This window comes from Adiantum capillus-veneris, chromosome 19 (assembly GCF_014529385.1).
Source record: "Adiantum capillus-veneris isolate H3 chromosome 19, ASM1452938v2, whole genome shotgun sequence".
NCBI lineage: Eukaryota > Viridiplantae > Streptophyta > Polypodiopsida > Polypodiales > Pteridaceae > Adiantum > Adiantum capillus-veneris.
Window position 1 is genome coordinate 115,830,285 of NC_140949.1, and position 19,326 is coordinate 115,849,610.

At 40.5% G+C, this 19,326-nt stretch overlaps 2 protein-coding genes across 2 annotated transcripts; both read right to left on the reverse strand.

Moving 5' to 3' along the window:
* Positions 1–12,839: 12,839 nt before the first annotated feature.
* Positions 12,840–13,753, reverse strand: LOC147434710 (uncharacterized). The gene is made up of 3 exons (XM_086489668.1): positions 13,474–13,753; positions 13,063–13,375; positions 12,840–12,987 (listed from the first exon to the last, which is right to left on the reverse strand). The coding sequence occupies exons 1-3, from the start codon at positions 13,751–13,753 to the stop codon at positions 12,840–12,842; spliced, it is 741 nt and encodes a 246-aa protein (XP_086345794.1).
* A 35-nt stretch (positions 13,754–13,788) lies between these two features.
* LOC147434711 (uncharacterized) lies at positions 13,789–15,801 on the reverse strand. The gene is made up of 3 exons (XM_086489669.1): positions 15,358–15,801; positions 14,830–15,300; positions 13,789–14,601 (listed from the first exon to the last, which is right to left on the reverse strand). Exons 1-3 carry the CDS (start codon positions 15,799–15,801, stop codon positions 13,789–13,791), a joined length of 1,728 nt encoding a protein of 575 aa, XP_086345795.1.
* Positions 15,802–19,326: the final 3,525 nt, after the last annotated feature.

A 19,326-nucleotide genomic window follows, 5' to 3' on the forward strand; every position in this document is an offset into this window, starting at 1 on the left:
TTGACTTTCATAGGCTATGGCATGCCCTTCTTGGAGAAAAACAGCTCCAATGCAATCACCACAAGTGTCACATTGAACCTCAAATGGCTTTGAGAGATCCGGTAGTGTAAGCACACGTTGAGAGATAAGCTTATCTTTAAGCTTTTCAAAAGCATTGTTCTCCTTGGTGGACCATATATACCTAACATTTTTCTTTGTTAGGTCATGTAATAGTCCCGCGATTTGTGAGAACTTTTTTATGAAGCATCTATAGTATGCACACATACCTATAAAGCTTCTTAGTTCATGTAGATTCCTTGGATTAGGCCATCCTTTTATTAACTCTAGCTTTGATGGATCCATTTGGATGCCATCTTGAGAGATAATGTGACCTAAATATTAAATCTCTTGTAAGAAAAAATTCTCTTTTCTTTCGATTAATATAAAGTTTATTCTCTCGTAAAACTTGAAATATTACCTGGAGGTGTTGCTTGTGTTCGTCTAATGAATTAGAGTAGATGATTATATCATCAAAGAACACTCCAATAAAGGTTCAGTGATGCTTGAATAGCTTCTCGATCAAGCGGTTAAATGTGACTAGTGCATTGGTCAAGCGGCAATGAAGATCTTCTCATGTACTTTGAGTAGCAAGGGACTTTTAGGTCTTTCCACAATGATCTCAAAAGGTGTTTTTCTCGTAGAAGCATGTACATTATTATTGTAGGCATACTCTATAAGAGGTAAGTACTTTTCCCATTGTGAGCGTTTATCTACTTCAGTAACATAAGTCTTGAGTAGATTGAGTATCGTAAGATTGGCTATCTTACTTTGGCCATCCATTTGTGGGTGATAGACCGAAGAGAATTTCAATCTTGTTCCTAGATTTTCAAAGAGACCTTTCCAAAAATTACTAGTCATTCTAGGATCTCTATCTGACACAATGGATGTTGGTAATCCATGGTGTTTGAAAATATGAGATATGAAGAGAATTGCCATTTGGTGTGCCTTAATAGTCTTTTTGATAGGAATAAAGTGTGCTTGCTTGCTAAACCTGTCGACTATTGTCCATATTCCCATACTTCCATGGATAGACTTGGGCAATCCAAAGATGAAATCCATGGATATACTCTCTCATGGTTGATTTGGGATAGGGAGTGGCTGCAGTAATCCAGGTTGCTTCCCTCTATCATACTTGGTCTCACTATAAGAGATTGTGTGCACTTGTGACGTTTTGAGCGATGAAAATACATTGGGTTTTTATACTCTGCAACGTCGCTAAGACCGTCACAAGTGCACACAACGCTTATAGGCTACCTATAGCGATGCTCACACCAACGTTGCAGAGCCTTATACAGCTACACCCAAGAGTAAAATTTTTTGGTGGCAGGGCATTCAAAATTGATTGTTTCAATAATAGAGTAAACCTAAATGAATCCAAGATAAGACCAGATTCACCTTTGAAAGAAAGTGCAACGTATAGACCCAAAGTAGTCACCCACAAGACAATATAACCATTAACTCCATCATACATAGTATTATTTGCAGAATAAAGATACAAAACTGACAAAAGTAAATTGATGAAAGTAAGTCAATGACAATTGTACACATCACTTGATTGTTAAGCTTTGCAAATGTAATACTTACAACACCATTGTCATTATTGAGAAAATATACATGGTTTTCCAATAGTTACAAAAAGACGTATACATGTCATCTCATTATACATATGCTATGACAAAAGGAAACTAATGATATCTAGCTACGACTAGATTGATGTTGTCTAATCAGACGTCTCATCGCGTCCAAGCGGCGTATCTGTCGGATTTTGCAAAAAAAAACAATAAGACAGCTTTTTGTAAGTATAAACATATAATGTACAAAACAATACAACAAATAGAAAAGAGTAAACTCTAATATTAACCATGTCGCCGCGAGAACTCAGAATGTCCATCAGCGCATTTAAGCCCTTTCTGCCTGCGTACTTACGCTCATACGGTGTCGGTCACGTCCTGTCATAGACCACTATTAAAAACATACAAAGAATCCATTATGTTAGAATTTAAAAGTACAAATAGACGTAACTACCAAACCTAAAGAGCAATGCAAAAACACTTACAAAATCGGCCTCAAATGATGCCCACTCGTCGCTCCCCAAGTGGTGTGAGCTCCCTGTCTCTACTCGCACTTTGGCTGCCTCCTTTTGTTGCTTCCACTTGTCAGGATTCTCGCGCGCTGCTCGCTTCGCATTCTTCCAATCTTCTTTGGCCAGTCAGTCTGTTCCACCCATGCTTTATTACTTTTTGCACTTTAGAACGCTTGTGCTTGTAGTATTCGCGCATTCGAACCTTCATCAGGTCTTTATTGAAGCGGTCATCCCATGTTGACACGAGAAACTCGTCATGCAGCATGCTGATGACTCTGTCTTTTAATTCACTTGGTACTTCACTCCAGGTGTTTAGTATGTAGTCTCTAAACACCTGATAGCAAAGACCGCACATGCATGAAATCACCTTCTTGCCTTAATCATCCAAGATGATGCCGCCGCTGAAGTCAATGAAGTAAGGCAAGCCCTCTCACTTGTTACGCGTGAACTTGGGTGTCCCGACAGGGGTCTCTAGCGGCGTGTCGATGGGGGTACGGATGTCAAGTGTCTCCACCAGAGTCTGGGCCCCGAAGGGAGCAGTGTCGACTGGGGTGTCTCCCGAAGGAGTAGGTAGTGGTGTGTAGCCAGGAACGGTCGATAGCCGTGCAAAACCTGGCGTAGATGGCGATGTCATGGCTGGTGTGGGAGCGGGCAAAGATGGGGAAGGTAAAGAGCCTCGTTGAACATGAGGTGGTGTCGAGGCATCAGCGGCGACATCCCCACAACAACTGCCGTCGCCACCACTCGAGCGTCGGTGCCTAGAGGAGTGTGAAGATCATCTCGTCGACACCGAAGCTTCGTAGCGTGCTGAATGCTCCGAAACAGAGGGAGACGTTGTCGTGCTGTGACACGTACATAGTGGGAACGCATGTTACAAGATCTATCTTGTAATTTTTTAGATAAATAATTATCTTTCCTATAATGTACGTATGCATATTTAAGTATAATAATAAGCCTTCTATCTCATCCTATTATTTTTCTCAAGGGTAACCTATTCTTACTTTACCATCAGAAAATACTATGGGAAAAGCATCAATAGCTCCGCCTCTTTAACTTGGAGCAAAAAGCATTGATTCTTTATTTCTACTATCTCATTATCATCTCACACCCTAGCTAGATCTTATATATAGGGTAAACTCCAATATATATATATTCTATGTATTTTTCATATTTTTCTTATATTTCTTTTTAAATAGCTACTAGGAGGGAATCAAATCCTAGTGGGACACTAGGTGGCATGATTTCAAAGATACACTTATTTTAATGCATTATTGCAAGCATGATTACAAAACTTTGTCAAGGAGCAATGTCATGCTTTCATATGGCATGAGGTGTCCTTTGGAATCAAATGAAAGTCTAGGCTAATGGGACCACAGGAAGCTTCCAGAAATGGACCTGATTTTGATGATTTTTTTACACAAGGTTCCAATCCAAATTGGAAAACGATTTTAAAATGAAAATCGTAGCTAATGAGCTGAATTTTCTGCCCATATTTTTACTTTTTTATTTGGAGCCACGGTTGAGGAGATATGATCAAAATACTAGACCCCAATCTGCCCACATTATGCAGGGACAGCTCATTTCCAACTTTTCCAATTCCTGTTCACACTGGCTTCTCTCTTCTTGTGTAAACCCTTGGGGGTTCCCTTCACCTATAAAAGGGACCTTTTCTTCCTTGAAAACTACTCAAACATTCAAGCCATTGATGAGAGGAATTCTTGAGGGAGGGAGTAGTAATGCGTAATTGTACTTAGCCATTAACATAAGCCCAAGCCTACACTTTCTCCTAGAGGAAGACTAGCCATTCTTGTACGCTATCCTTGGAAGATCAACTCTAATCAAAGAAGGTCTTGGACTTGGCGTATCAATCAACGTTGAATTCTCCCCTCTTCTTCTCTCTCCATCAATAATGGTGTCGAAGGGTTTGTCAAGTAAGATGTGTTCTACATTGATGTTTTATTGATTTCTTGTTGTTTTCTTTTTCATCTCTAATCCAACATATATATATATATATATATATATATATATATATATATATATATATATATATATATAATCTCATATCCTTAACCAAATCTATCTCTTTCACTCTTAGTAATTCATCCTCTCTACAAATTTTAGGTTCTCCTTGCTACAGGTACATCTCTCCCCGCAGTATCCTTATTGCCTACGGGCAAGAATAGGGCTTGGGAGGGAAACTCTCTTCTCTTCTCTTCTCTTCCCTTCTCTTCCCTTCTCTTCTCTCATATCTACATTTCTCACATACTATCCTAGATGAATAACCCACATGATGATAATTTCTATCGCTTTCACTCTGTACGATCTATTAGAATTAACGTATGGATTAGCCGTAAAATACACTTTCAACAATGTATAGTGTTTCTCTTTGGCCCAGAAAAGCTCAATGAAATACTTCTATCACCGGATCCCATCATACTACCTCTCATAGACTATAACTTTTCTTTTGACGTAAGCGTAGTTATCTTACTATGAACCAAGAGAATTTGTACACACAATTAATCCCAATCACTAGACAAAATATATATATTATGGTAAGCACAAAACTACAATTCCAAAGAACAATTTGTAGCATATTTGGTCAGCTAAGATTGAATGCCATTAACTCATCTATTAACCCTTTCATATTACCCATGATACGATATGACCATAGCCTTGATGTTTTCATCTTTGTGTTATTTTGACATTCTCTTTTGTGTTCTTTCTTTGTGCATGTGAGTACAAGAGAGAATGGGTGGGCTTCTTTGATTGTACTTCTTTCCAAGCCCTAGTCTTCATGGCATCTATGGTTTAACTCCTTCATATAGTTTTTGTTGAGTTCTCTCACAAACTCTTACAGCCATAAGCCCGGTGCTTTCCTAGCAAGACCACAAATTTCTTGAGAACGCTAAAGGAGTAGAACGACGTGATCGTGCTCCAGAGCGATGATGATCCTCATACCACTGCCTCTGCTAGGGTGATAAAGAAGAAAGAAACTCATCATCATCCACTAGATCTAGTTGATCGGATGAAAGAGACACTAAGAAGCTGCATGCTGCTCGTCCCTCCACTAGATCTAGTTGATCGGATGAAAGAGACGCTAAGAAGCTGCTTCTTAGCGTCTCTTTCATCCGATCAACTAGATCTAGTGGAGGGACGAGCAGCATCTATGAGCAAAGACGGATCACCTCCTTCGCGATTGCGGCCTCAGTCTCCATCGCACTCGGAGCGCAGTGCTCGTCGGCATATCAGACTTTCATGACACACCGAGGAGTGTCACTGCTTGTGAGAACATACCTGGAGTGGATGCAATGACAATTAAACACAATTTAAATTTCTCAAGTATAGCCACGTGAATACAATATATATTATAAAACGGAGCAAAATTGTTCAAATACAATGTTGATGGCTTTAAGAGGTCTCTCTCTTATCCTTGCATAGCTCAGCATAACTCCATATATCTATATAGAGCTCTCTGTTTAGGTAGATGTCCTCCGTTTCATTTTGTAGATCCTCTGCATGCACCCCATAGAGAGTAGCAGCTTGATGCTCGCTGGCTGTGGGGAAGACGAGGAACTTGAAGCACGATGAAGCTGATGTGCACTTTTCGATGGCCCCTTTTTTATTTCTGCAATGTGCCTAGACGAGCAAGGATTTTCTCGGTCTCTCTTTCTCATGTCAATATGCAATGCGCTATCGCTAGTTGCATAGGCCCTGTTGGGGTAAAGGCATTACACTTCTGCTCGTGGTGGCCGGCCATCTGCCCACTTTGTGTACACCCATTCCCTTATTCTTCATATACCAAAAAGAATAAGGAGCTCCTCTTCTACTTGAGGGAAGCTCCCCCACACACTTGGTTGCTCTTCCCCTTCCCTGCACGCACGCACGCACGCGTCCGCACACTTTCAACTGTTATCAGAGCTGTGGTTATCAGAGGTGGTGCACTCGTCTTGCGCTCATTCCTCATCTTTGGCGAGCTCTTGGTAGTGGCAATGGAGCATGGTGCTCAACAACTATAGATCTCACCTCGTGGTGAAGAAGGCTACACCATTGGGAGGAGATCTCGGAGATTGGAGCTCTTGACGTGTGCACCTCCCCTTTGAAGCTCAAGCTTGAGTTTGGAATCCATCTCTGCATAGAATTTAGTAGCCATTATAGAGAAAAGTGTTGAGCAACAGGGTGCAAATCAGCATACGAGGTTTTAAATTAGTTCATATCGAGCACGAGACTGCAAGCAAAACCAAGTAAGAGGAGAAAATTTGAGCAGAGCTTACAATCAAGAAGTCAGTTAAAAGCGTTGGCCTAAATTGGGCAATTTTGTAGAAATTGTAGACATCGCTGGTCAAAGCAAAGCAAGACAGTGGGCAGCCTGCAAAGAATCAAGCTAGGAGATCCATTACTGAGTAGTCAATCAAGCAGCAAATCGATTGTGTACAATTGTGTACACACACACACACACACACACACACACACACATTGAGACCTACAAAATGCGCATATCTAAAAATTAAGTAGAGCTTGGTAGCATTGGAAGCAAGGGGGGGTAGCAAAAGTTGGCAGCAACAGATAGCGGGCATCGCAATCAAAAGGCAAGCTCAAAGTCGAAGGTAGCTCTTTAGGCAAAAAAGCAAGTGCAAAATAGGAGCAATGGGCAGAAGAGAACATATCGAGCAAAATATAACAAAGAGCTAAAAATTAAAGGGAAAAAAAAGCATGGGCAACGTTTTCTGAGATCTTCACGACAATCAAAATCTTGAGCAGCAAGTTGTCACACTGGACCTTTTTGTAGTGCTACAACAAGGAACCAAACAACGGAAAAAGTGTATGTGTGTGCACACATACACACATAGGGTACGGGAGAGCGCAAAGCACAGAGCGCAGAGAGAGAGAGAGAGAGAGAGAGAGAGAGAGAGAGAGAGAGAGAGAGAGAGAGAGAGAGAGAGAGAGAGAGAGAGAGAGAGAGAGAGAGAGAGAGAGAGAGAGAGAGATTTTGGCTTTCGGTGCTCTTCTCAGCATCTAGGGCTTTGACATTGGGGATTTGGTTTATCGGCATTGGTGAGCACTTCCATCCGATGGCGGAACACGGCATTGGCACCTTCTCCCCAGCTTCCACATAGCGAGAGTGAGAGAGAGTGATCTGCCTCTCCTTTGACATAGCCTCGACATTGGCTATCCTCCTTCGACATAGCCGGGCTATTCATTTGAGATGCTCCAAACTTTACACCCTCTCTGCAACTCATATTGGACATAAATGGTGAGACCAAGTCTATGAAGAAACTACCATGAACACCCCAGCACTAGTTGGCATGGTGGATACACCTCAGATTTGCTATTATCAATGTGTCACTTGAAAATGATTCCATCTTGAGCACCAATTGCCTTTTAGAAAGTTGAGATGTAGACCACATTACATCCAAGAATCCCGATTTGTGGACTGTGAACACGTTGTGTCCAAATATTCCTAGATAAAGAACTCTACAAAACATCTTGTCCATAATTTGTCCAATAACAATCTTAGTGTTTTAGATACATCTGATTGGTTTGCTGTCAGATGCATGTGCCTTGAACTTCGACCCACGGATTCAAACGCCGATAACTTGAACTCCAACATAAGGGTCCAAATTATTCATAGGGAACACTACTTGCCCCTCTCTGCCAATCGCAAACCTCTCTCTGGCTAAAGCTAGTGGCGGCAATGGTATCCACTTGACTAGAAGGGGGGCCCCTTGCTAGTGTAGTCTCCACCACACCAGTAGTACACACACACACACACACACACACACATTGTGTTACTTACCTTTAAAGAATCCCTAGCATATTTGACACCTTGGAATCTACTAAAACATGCTTCCTAAGCTATACTATTTAGGGTATCCACCATGGGACATGGCCCTTTTATAACATAAGTAATACGTGTAAAACGATGGTTTACTGCCTTGGGTAAACCCAGCGGTGAAGGCGCTATGGTGGTGTCTTCATACCGCATCGTAGGCGACCTCGCTGTCTCAGTAGGGGATCTCTCCACTCATGACGATCTGCGCACTACGCAGTAATGGTGGCCTTCCTCCTTCCTCTATTTAAGAGGCGAGGGTGCATCTCTGCCCCTCACTTAGCTTTGTATGTAGCTCTATGATATGATCTCATCTTCATTCTCTATGGTGAAGGCAACTAGTGATATTTTTGGCAAAAGATCTAGAAGATTGGGTTTTTCAACAACAATTAGTTCTTGGGAGGGAAGATTGTAAAGAACTAAGCTCTTCTAGTGTGCATGCAAAGTGTTCGCTTTTGTTACTTCAAGTGAGTATGGAGGGCTAGGAACCGACAGGTCTTCAATAACGACCTCAACAGCTAGCTTCATAGAGATTATCCAGGAAGTCAAAGAAGTGATCACATCCATTGAAAAAAGGAAGAAGTCTGATGAGTGTAATCAAGCAATCCATGCCATCATGGTCACAACTAGGTAGCATCGCATAAGGAATCTGCCATAGTGGCCTTCCTAAGTCTGGGACTTTCTAGCTCCTTCCTTGACGTATCTTGTGCCCCCTTAAGGCTCATCCCGAGCTTGAGGGTTATTGTACATTCCTTTATGGTGAAAAATTAATACATCCCTCACAATTGTGAGTATGACAAAAAAAAAACTTTTGGTTTCTTTCTTCTTTTGGGGTGAGAGGCATCACGCCTATCGCACACACCACTAGAGAAGCATAACACTCTATGTTTCTATTTATCTGAGCAAATATGATTTTTGATTGAATATTGTTTCACCTGTCCTTATCGACCACTCGTAAAGATCGACATGTTTAACCTCCTTTGGGCCCAACCTCTAAGGAGTCCTTTTTATTGTCACAAATCACAAGAAGATAGAAAACAAGAACACAAATAGTGCGTTATTGAATAAACCAAATCCTTTCAAACTTTTAAAGTTTGGCATACCAACTTGTGTACTTAAACAAATGCACACACATATATATATATAATATTTCTTCTGTCTTGAGCCCAACAAACCCTCTTTATAAAAGGAAAAATGGTCCCATCTTTTCTATGCAAATCCCCATTTTTATGTGTAAATAACTTCTCACTTTATCAAACTCAGCAAATCCCTTTTCAATAATATGCAATTAAACAATTGAACTTATGTCCCTATTGTATAGGCAGCTACCAAGGTGGATAAAGACTACATAGAGTGTGTTTGCAAATAATACCCTTGTGTGGGCGTGTTTTAAAAGTGTAAACTCGGTTATATTAATAAAATTTTAATCTTTCTATTCAATATCAAGAGGTTAGCATATTTGCTTATAACATTAATGCCACATGCATCCACTATTGAGTTGCAGTGGCTGTATAGGTGCCACCTCCAATAGAAAAGACAACGAGAACATGGTAAATCCGGTTGTCGAACGTGGCACTACACCGTGTTTCATTGGCAAAAGAGGACTATATAAGACTACACATGCCGATGTATCTGGTAGATGAAAGTAAGTTGCTTTCTGATGCAATGGCTCGAAAGGAGCATGGCTATCTATGTAAAATTTTTGTTTTTGTTTATAATATATATATACACACTCAAGATTGTGAGTTAAAAAAAAAAAAGGATGCAAGTCATTCTATTCAATATCAAGCCACCTCCAATTAAAAATACAATGAGAACATTGACGATGTGGTCCTTGAACGTGGCTACACCGTGTTTCATTGGTAAAAGAGAACTATATAAGACTACACATGCAGACGTATCTGTAGATGGAAGTAAGTTTAAGTTGTTGTCTGATGCAATGGCTCGAAAGGAGCATGGCTATATACGTAATTTTTTTGTTTTTTTAAATATATATACACACTCACTATTGTGGGTTTGGGAAAAAAGAGGATTCAAATCTTTCTATTAAATATGAAGCCACCTAGAAAGACAATGAGAACATGGAAGAGGTGGTCCTTGAACATGGCTACACCATGTTTCATTGGCAAAAGAGGACTATATAAGACTAAACATGCACACACCACGTATAATACTTCACACTTCTTTGCTAGCAACTTATGCAGCTTCACCAACGCCTCTAGCCTAAGGTGGTGGATAGGGCTCTTATTGGCTTTTGGGATGCTACAGTCCTTGCATTATTTGAGAAAAAGGTGGACCTTCCTTTTCATGTGATTGGGGACAATTTCAAATCTTCATCTGATTTTTTTAGAATGCTAAAGTGAACTTTGTCTTTTCCTTTTTGGACTCCATAAGGCCTTAGTAGAGGGTTGCATTTTGAATGCAAATGTGAACCATTGGATAAAGCTTGCTCATTAATGTCCTATCGCAACAAACTTTTCTTTTACTTTTTTTTTTGTGCAAAACTCACAATGATGAGTTACTTATATTAGCACTAGGAAAACGGCGTCGTCTTCGGTGGTGGCATGGTCTCTATTACCCTGAAGCTCTTTGCTTTTGGCAATTTTCATAAAAACAGATAAAGCAAATTACTCTCTCTCTCTCTCTAGTGTTGAAGTCTACATTGTCGAAGGAGTTGAAATCTAGTATGGCCGCCCTCTTCTGGTGCCCCCCTCTCTCTCTCTCTCTCTCTCACAGTCATCATGGCTATAGGGCACACCAAAGTTTGTAGGGGTTTCCTCCTTCAAATTTAAAATTTAGAGGTAAATCTCAATTTGTAGGTGGTAAACCTTGGTGTTTTTCGAGAATTTTCCTTTGTCTACATACTGGGTGGATTCTCTCTCTCTCTCTCTCTCTCTCTCTCTCTGTTGTCCATGTACTGGGCTCTTTCTCTCTCTCTGGCTAGAGAGAGAGACAAAGCGATGGAGAGAGAGAGACAGAGCTCTCTCTCCTTTCCCCTCTCTCTCTCTTGAAACGAGACACAAAGAGAGAGAGAGAGAGAGAGTGGTACTGTATGTGTTGAAAATTTATAAAATGGAATATTTAATTTAAGAAGAATAAGCATTTGAGAAGACAACATTTGAATCTTTGCAAGTTCACATGAAAACCTTTATGCAGCAACCTAAACAAAAGTCTTCACAACATATTTTCAAACTAACTTTGCACTAACATATAGAGTAGGTGATATTTCTCATGTCAAAAAATATAACATGCGTAGCGACTTAAGCTTTCTAAGCTCAAAAGTGTAGCCTACGACATGCCCTACTGCGGTATCAAACCACCCATGGTCCAGGATGTAAAACACGTCTATTAATCACTGGAGGAAGAGATCCTAACACAAAAACACGTAAGAACCAAGCACCGAGACTAAGATTTTGAGCAAACATAGCATTGATTGGACGAGTTCTGCCTAACTCTGCAATGGTGACATATACTCCAAATCCTCTCTAAATAGCACCTTGAATGTAGCATAGCAAGCTCGGATCATATGAAGCATGATATATACCCACCATCAAGAATTCTGGGTAATATTGTAATCTATAGCCAAACAAAAAGCTATTAATATAGATAGATATTTTGATACACAAAAGCTATTACTTTACTATATCAACATCAACATTGTTACCTTGCTACATCCAAGTCCTCGAGTAGATGAATCACCTGCATGGCTGTGATTGCACCCCTCTATAATGGTGGATCTAATACATAATTGTTGACCGTGAGATTTAAATTCTTTAAAGTATCAAAATGTCACAAACACACATATACAATATTTTACCTCGGACTTGTCGAGGTCGTCTTCCTAGTGTGTAAGTCACAGAGGCGTTAGGATCCATCTTCATTCATACATAAAAAGGATTAGAAATTCATCAAAAAGCACATGAATCATAAATCTAGCAGCACTAATAAATCTTAGTCCTTTGCTTCTCAGTAAATATACCCTTGCTTGAGGCTACACCATGTTTCATCTATAATTCATAAGAAGATACTAAGCTTATAAATGACAAAGAAATAGTCGCTCTATCGCTTCTTGCGAGAGTCACCCTGGTTTTTTATTGGATGGAACATATCCAACCACATTAATCCCCATGGCAAGGGGGTGGCAGGGGGCAATGGATTGCTGTTATCAATGCATTTAACTTCATAAGGTCAATTGCAACACCTCTTTGTAGACAATGTTAGACGTGTATGTTCTTTGATCTCCATGTCTACTAACGCTTGTTAAGTGACTATCACCAACCACAACCTTGATGGCAGAAGAGGATCTCACGCGAGACATTGCCACATACAATTGACCATGGGTGAAAACAGGTGTTGGGAGATACAATCCAAGAACTCCCAATGTTTGGCCTTGTGCCTTGTTGATTGTCATCCCAAAAGCACAACATAGGGGAAATTGGCGGCGTTTCAAATCAAAAGGGAGACCTTCTCTAGATCCCATGAGAAAATCAATCCTTGGAATGAACACTGCATTTCCTGCATGGGACCCTGTAACGATTTCTGCTTCAATCACTTTGCTGTGGAATTGCTTATAAATCAAGCGTGTCCCATTACAAAGACCACTTCTTGGATCCAAATTGCGAAGCAACATAACTGGAGCATTCTGTTTCAATTGTAAAACATGCGGTGGAAAACCTCCCCCAAGATCTAAACTATTTACAAACTCACTTGTGAATAAAGTGCTATCACAATTTGATTCACATACTAATTTTGCACTGACATATTCCTTATAAGTACCAAAAATTGATGCAAGCTCAAATTATTTATAGCATCCACCTCCTTGTTCCGTGGAGCCAAAATTGCTCTATCCTTGAAAAAGGTTGCATGGTAAGAGAGCGTTTCAAGGTCTCCCTATATGCAAGCAATCAATGCTTGCAAATTATTTTGTGGTAGCATCATGCAGGCCGGCAAAGCCACATTATCAAGTATGTCCCCATCACAAACATCGCCATTACCAATATCAAGTGTCCATTGCACAAACTCTCTTTCAATAACATTACTGAAACAATTGACCACTCACATATTCTGTGTTAGATGCATGATTTTTGTACTTTGCCAAATGTATGAGTGGCACAAAGATGCATTAACAATATCTGCTCTTCCTCCTTTACGCACAACAGGTAATATCTGTCTGAAATCACCACCAAGGAGGAGAACCTTTCCACCAAAAAACATGTTATTTTGCATGACATCTCTTAGTGTCTTATCAAGAGCCTCAAAAGTGTGTCTATGAGCCATGGGGGCTTCATCCCATATGATCAATGAACTCATTCGCAACAGCTCAGCAAGCTGGCTGTTTACTTTAACGTTATATGTGGACTCAGAAGTTATATCAATAGGGATCTTGAATCTAGAGTGTGCAGTCCTTCCATTGTCAAGAAGTTGTGCTGCAATACCGGACGATGCACATGCCAAAGCAACTTTGGACTCTCCATGTATATCCAAGAGAGCAATGCATTGTAGAGATAAGTCTTTCCCGTTCCACCTGGCCCATCCAAGAAAAAAATAGTCCCTCTGCTCATGCCAGCTGCTTGTAAAACCCGATTGTAAGCTTCCCTTTGTCCAACATTGAAAGATGATTCCATTCGAGCAGACAATACTCTTTGTTCCTCTCTATTATACATGAACTCTTCAGCAAGCACTCCATGCTCACTTATAATTTGCAATGTGTGATCCACCTGGGGCATTCCAGAATAATCCGAGAGCCTCTTTCCATAGTGTTGAAGCATTGTCTCTATGTTTGACAAAGCTTGGTTTTGTGCCATGTGTTCACAGATATGCGCATCATTTGTGCGAACCCTCATATGATGTCTTCAGAAAGCTCCTTACAGAAGCAATTCCACAATGCACCAAGATGTATCGGATCACAAAAAACCAAAATAACTACAAATAGTAGGCGTAATTGTTGCCCTATTTGTTGAAAAGAAGCTTCTTCCAAACAAAAAAAACATTCATCATCAACTTGCAATAATCCTCGTGCATTACATGCTTCTTTAAATGTGTCATATATTTTTCCATTGAAGGTTCTAATATCCTCAAAAGACTTACATCCTTTGCACATGTTGAGTAACATACGCAAATAGTACAAATCTTTAGCGTTGGGAACAATGTGGTACATTCTTCCAATGATGTCACCAATCTGTCTTTGCGTCCATGTTCTACTTGCTGGCTTCCAATCCCACTTTGTTGGAAAGTCTATGTACAGCAAATCGTTGGTCTTTGGATATCTTTGATTTGCAACAAACCACTTAGTGAGCGTTGTCTTTTTGCTGACCTCTCTCTCCACCACACTCTGTACAGTTGCTCTGTCGTTGAAGATGACTTGATTTTGATGAGGCAAGTGAACTTGGAGCCGTTGTATGTCAGGTTTCTCTTGATGCATGTGAAACCCAAATATACGCCAGACAGCCTCAGAAGTTGATACATATCGAGCATTAAGATAGTTTATAACTTCATTTAGAAGCCCTTCACTATCTTGTAGAACAATAGTGGCCCTGTCATGTCCCTTATACACATACTTGTAGAGATATTTCACAGAGGATAAAGTGGAGCAAACCTCCACATTGATATGTGCATTGTACCTTACTGACAAAAATGGATTGTATGGAACAATCTGTTTATTACTCATTTGCACTTTATTACGAACAGTGTAATTTCCATCATCCCTCCTCATGTACATTGGGTATCCATCCCTAGCCATAGTAGTCGATGCACTGAAGCTTCGAGGGTATTTAAACCTTCACTTTCCCTCTTTCATACATGGAGCATTCTTATTCAAGTTTCCACACGGGCCATGCACATTACACCGACTAATAACATCATACAACTGTGGAAACATTACCTTATCAGGAAGCTCCGCACACACAATCTTATCATAATGCAATGTCTTTGCTGGCTTATGCTCAAATGCAAGTATCAACAGAATGTGAGCATGAGGAAGGCCTCTCTTTTGGAACTCAATCACAGAAATGTGTCCAATGACCTTACCAAAAATAGCTCTCTTAATCAGCAGGCCCATCAAATCCTTGAACTTATGGTAGAAAACACGGGCAGTAAGATCATTGGATGTCTGTCCAGGTAGTAATGCATCCTGTATCTCCTTCCATCCAGGATTGCATGTGAATGTAATGAAGAGATCAGATTTTCCTCTCTTGCATACAATTGCCATGGCATCTTGATATAGCTGGTGCATATAGCGAGGGCCACCAACATACGAAGAAGGCAATACAACCCTTCTTCCAACATTAGCACCCAATAACGGTTCTCTATCATCCCTTGTTCCATCTCTTGCTCCAACCATCTCTATCAAGCCCTGATACACCTCATTGCAAAGATCACTTTGATGATTACGAACTCACAAAAGCCTCACCTCTTCCATACAACTATATGCATCAACAATATATTGTTGCAATAGCCTACCACCACGTAAAAGACATTGTGTCATGTCATCTCTAATTTGCAATCTATACTTGTAGAAATCCATTGTAGAAATATTTGTAGTTTCATTTACTCGCTCTCTGCTTACTTCCGCTTTGTTCATTTGTGGTGTGTAAGGATTCCAACCTTCTTCACCATTTGGAAATAGCAACACATATAATAGAGGCATGTATGACCTATGGAAATTTGAGATTCTTTTTAGACCACCACCCAAAAGATTCAACACAATATCACGATGGCCAATGTTGCTCTCTTCACCCTGACCAGGCATGATTGCAGCAACTTCCACACTTGTTGGAGCAACATACTGCCAGCCATTTGTACGCTTCTCAGTAATGACCATCCTAATCTCTGGAATATCAAAAGTTTGAACCATTGTAGCAAACCCCCTAAAAGCTTGAACATACGGATTTACTCGATGCATCATTGATTGCAAGCTTTCCAAAACATCTGGTTTGAGTTTAGAAACATGACTCGTTCTGTTTTGCAACTCATTCTCAGTGTCAAAAAAATACAATTGAGCAAAGCAAGGGATTTGACATGATCGTTCTTCTGGCATCAATGGACCAATCCATGCACTTTGAAGGTATAGATTCCTTTTCTTTAGCAAAGAGATTCATCTATATGAGCTCCCAAAGAAGCAAATGCCAACACACTATTGTATGCTCTGATATGTTTCAAGAATTTTCTACTTCTAGTATTACCCCCGTGCATCAATTCTCTTAATTCTAAAGGAGGTTCACTTAATGGCGGCAAATAAACATTTCCTGAGTTGCAACAACTCTTCCCCACAAATGTGCGAATGGTCTTTGCTTCTGTTTTCCAAGCTAAAGCACCACAAAAGGAACATGCAAAATCCAAGTTGCCTATGTTGTGAAGAATACACTTTTCATGAGAAAGAGACAACATAGAATATGCATCAAGGAAGCGGTCTCAGAATATAAGTAGGTGATAGATAGGCAATGTGTCTCAACTTTGAAGTAACTTCCCTCTCTGGAGACAATTACAGGCTCCTCAGGAACATCTCCATTATTGGCTTTCAAATTGCCTTCCACTTCAATCCCTACATAACTTTGCGGGAGCATTGACTCGATATCTACATCCAATGCAATCCTTCCCTGAGGAAATTTATTGCATCGATTCACGTTTATCAAAGGTTGTCAAACTCTATCTCGCCTGCTGCACATCGCGTAGAGGCTTGACATATCCTACTACGTCTTGCATGTCCAGGAGACAACACCTTTGGACCAATAGCCATCTGCCCAAAAAGAACTCTTATAAGTACTCACATATATATACAGGTTAGTATTTAGAGAATTAAGAAGAGAGTATGGAGAAGAAAGAATTTCCCAACTATGTCTTTCTTTCTTTGAGGGAGTCAGTGAGAGAAGCTTGCCAAGCCACATGGTAAATATACTTCTATATCTGTCTCTCTATATCTCATCTAACTACTACCAAGGATATAATTGGGGGAGCAAGTCCATTAGATTAGCCCATTGACAATTGTCGATTAAGGCCTGAGTTTTTGCCGGCAATTTCCCAATGCAGTTACAACGCGCCTGTCTGCACGTCAATCGGATTCTCGCAGTCGATGCAGATGTGCTCGTTTTGCACCCTTATTTTACCCCGTCCAGTTTATATAAATAAATCATTTATTATGATTTCTTTTTGTTGGACTTGGATGATGCTTGCCTTACCTAGCCACTCAAAAGATTATAAGTACTGTTTAGTCGATATAAAAGGAGCATAAGCCCTAATGTTTTTCCATATGCAAGTTGGGAGCACTAATGAAGAGTAGAGCTTCCTAGCGCTTCTAGACACTCATCAACCCAACATTTGTGGGTCTAGCAGCAAGCATTATCTATATTTTTTTCTCTAGTTGAGCTCATGATGGTCGAGCGATGGCCCTAGCGCTCTTGTGTGTAGTAGATCAGCATAGCATTTTTTGCAGATTAAGCCCCATACACGCCATTGCACTAGGATAGCCAACGTTTGCAAAATTGGTCAACCCATTATTATTCCATTGGCAGCCCACATCAAGACGGATTCAAAGGTGCATCCAAATCAGCTCTGGAGGTGCTTCATTATGAAGAGTTACCATGGTGACAGTCCCCATTTGAGTTGGTAGAGTTGCATTGAGGCTTGAATTGTTATGTACATTCCGTTTATGCAATCAAAAGAAAATACCACATCGGCAATGGTGTGGGGGCCCCTTGTTGAGAGGGTTGGTTGGGATCCCATCAGGTGTCAATCTCCTCTTCTCTATATATCTCTCTATTTTCATCCTGTTGCACTTGACACCAAGGCAGTGGCAAGCACGACGTTTTCTTTCAGCAACCATTGACTAACAATATGATCATGAATTCTTGTGCCCATATCAACATCTTGTGTAATGGCACATGCCTTCACTCGGTAAGTGTACGTGATTGCATATGGAGTGATGCCCTCTTTCTACATCTGCTGAAAATGGCCCAAAGCTTCCTAATCTTGACCCTTTCCTTCAAGATGCGAGTGCATGTGATTGCATTGGGAGAGACACTCTCGCTTTGCATCTGCCAAAAATAGCCCAGGGCTTCTTGACCCTACCCAAATTGGGCATATCTGGCAATCATTGCATTCAAAGAGACGCATCCTATATAGGAAGCTCTCTCCCACTTTTTGTGCTTTATGAAGTGCTTCACATTTGTCATACCTGAAAAGAAGTTCAGACATTGCACACACCTAGAATACGATTCCACGTCCCCCTTCCCATATCGCCTTCTTAGAATGTTTTGGAAGCATAATTTAAGAACTCTCTCTCTCTCTCTCTCTCTCTCTCTCTCTCTCTTTGGATGCATCCAAAACATACTATATGGAGAGAGAGAGAGAGAGAGAGAGAGAGAGAGAGAGAGAGAGAGCTGGTGAATAAAACAACTTTGGAGAGAGTATAGTCAAAGTTGTGGAAGGAAACTATGAGAGAGGGAGAATCAGTGTATAGGGGCTACCATTGTGGCTTAAGCGAGAAGCAAAAGTATAAAAACCCACATGAAAGAGCTCTCCAAAGGTATCTATATTTATGCCTATACTATCTATAGATACTTACTAACTATAATGGGGAGAGAGAGGGAGTTTGTGCAAAAAATTATCATGAACACTACTTTGTGTGTGTGTGTGTGTGTGTGTGTGTGTGTGTGTGTGAGAGAGAGAGAGAGAGAGAGAGAGAGAGAGAGAGAGAGTTATGATTGATTTCTTGGTCAATTAATCTCCCACTTTGTTTCCATTTTGGCACAGTTAATGGTTGAAATTTTGCTTGAGTTTTTGCTTAGTTTATAGGGGAGACTCTGCCAGTTTATTCCTAGGATTTCTCGCCATAGCTTTGGTTTCTTGGCATCCATATAGGACATGTGTGAAAGTTTAGAGTCGATAGTGATGACTTGTGAGAGACGATGGTCTCGTAGTTACCAATATATGCGATGATGGAATTGTGGTCACATAAGGCACATTAGGAGCCACTGTTTTAGAGATATGAGGCGGCACAAAGATGTATGTGTGATGCATATGAGGTTTTGACACATGCTAGAGTGGTGGCTTCATATGCCAGTGACGATGGTGTCACATTCACCTTTAGCATTCCTGTTACTTACATGTCTTCAAGAGGTGGCAGTTCTCCCCATTGATTGCTAGATGAGGATGCACTTTTTCACATCACATCACATTGTGAGTGGTTTACTACTGTCTCTAGTGGGATCTTTCGCCGATGGTTCAACGTTTGACATTGCAGGTGCAGGAGATGTTTGTTTGTCATTACCTAGTGATGCATCCTATATGCTACAATATGTGTGCTATGTTCCTCAGTTGAGACAAAGTTTAATCTCAGTAAGATGGTTAGTAGATTGTGGGTATGAGATATGTCAAAGTCAAC

Coding starts and splice junctions, on each gene's coding strand:
- LOC147434710 (XM_086489668.1), bottom strand. CDS start 13,753: ATGGCACAAAACCAAGCTTTGTCAAACATAGAGACAATGCTTCAACAC. Junction 13,376..13,473: donor TTTTTTCTTGGATGGGCCAG/GTGGAACGGGAA, acceptor CCGGTATTGCAG/CACAACTTCTTGACAATGGA. Junction 12,988..13,062: donor GATATTGTTAATGCATCTTT/GTGCCACTCATA, acceptor CAATTGTTTCAG/TAATGTTATTGAAAGAGAGT.
- LOC147434711 (XM_086489669.1), bottom strand. CDS start 15,801: ATGGTTCAAACTTTTGATATTCCAGAGATTAGGATGGTCATTACTGAG. Junction 15,301..15,357: donor CATATAGTTGTATGGAAGAG/GTGAGGCTTTTG, acceptor GAGGTGTATCAG/GGCTTGATAGAGATGGTTGG. Junction 14,602..14,829: donor GTGCGGAGCTTCCTGATAAG/GTAATGTTTCCA, acceptor AGTAATAAACAG/ATTGTTCCATACAATCCATT.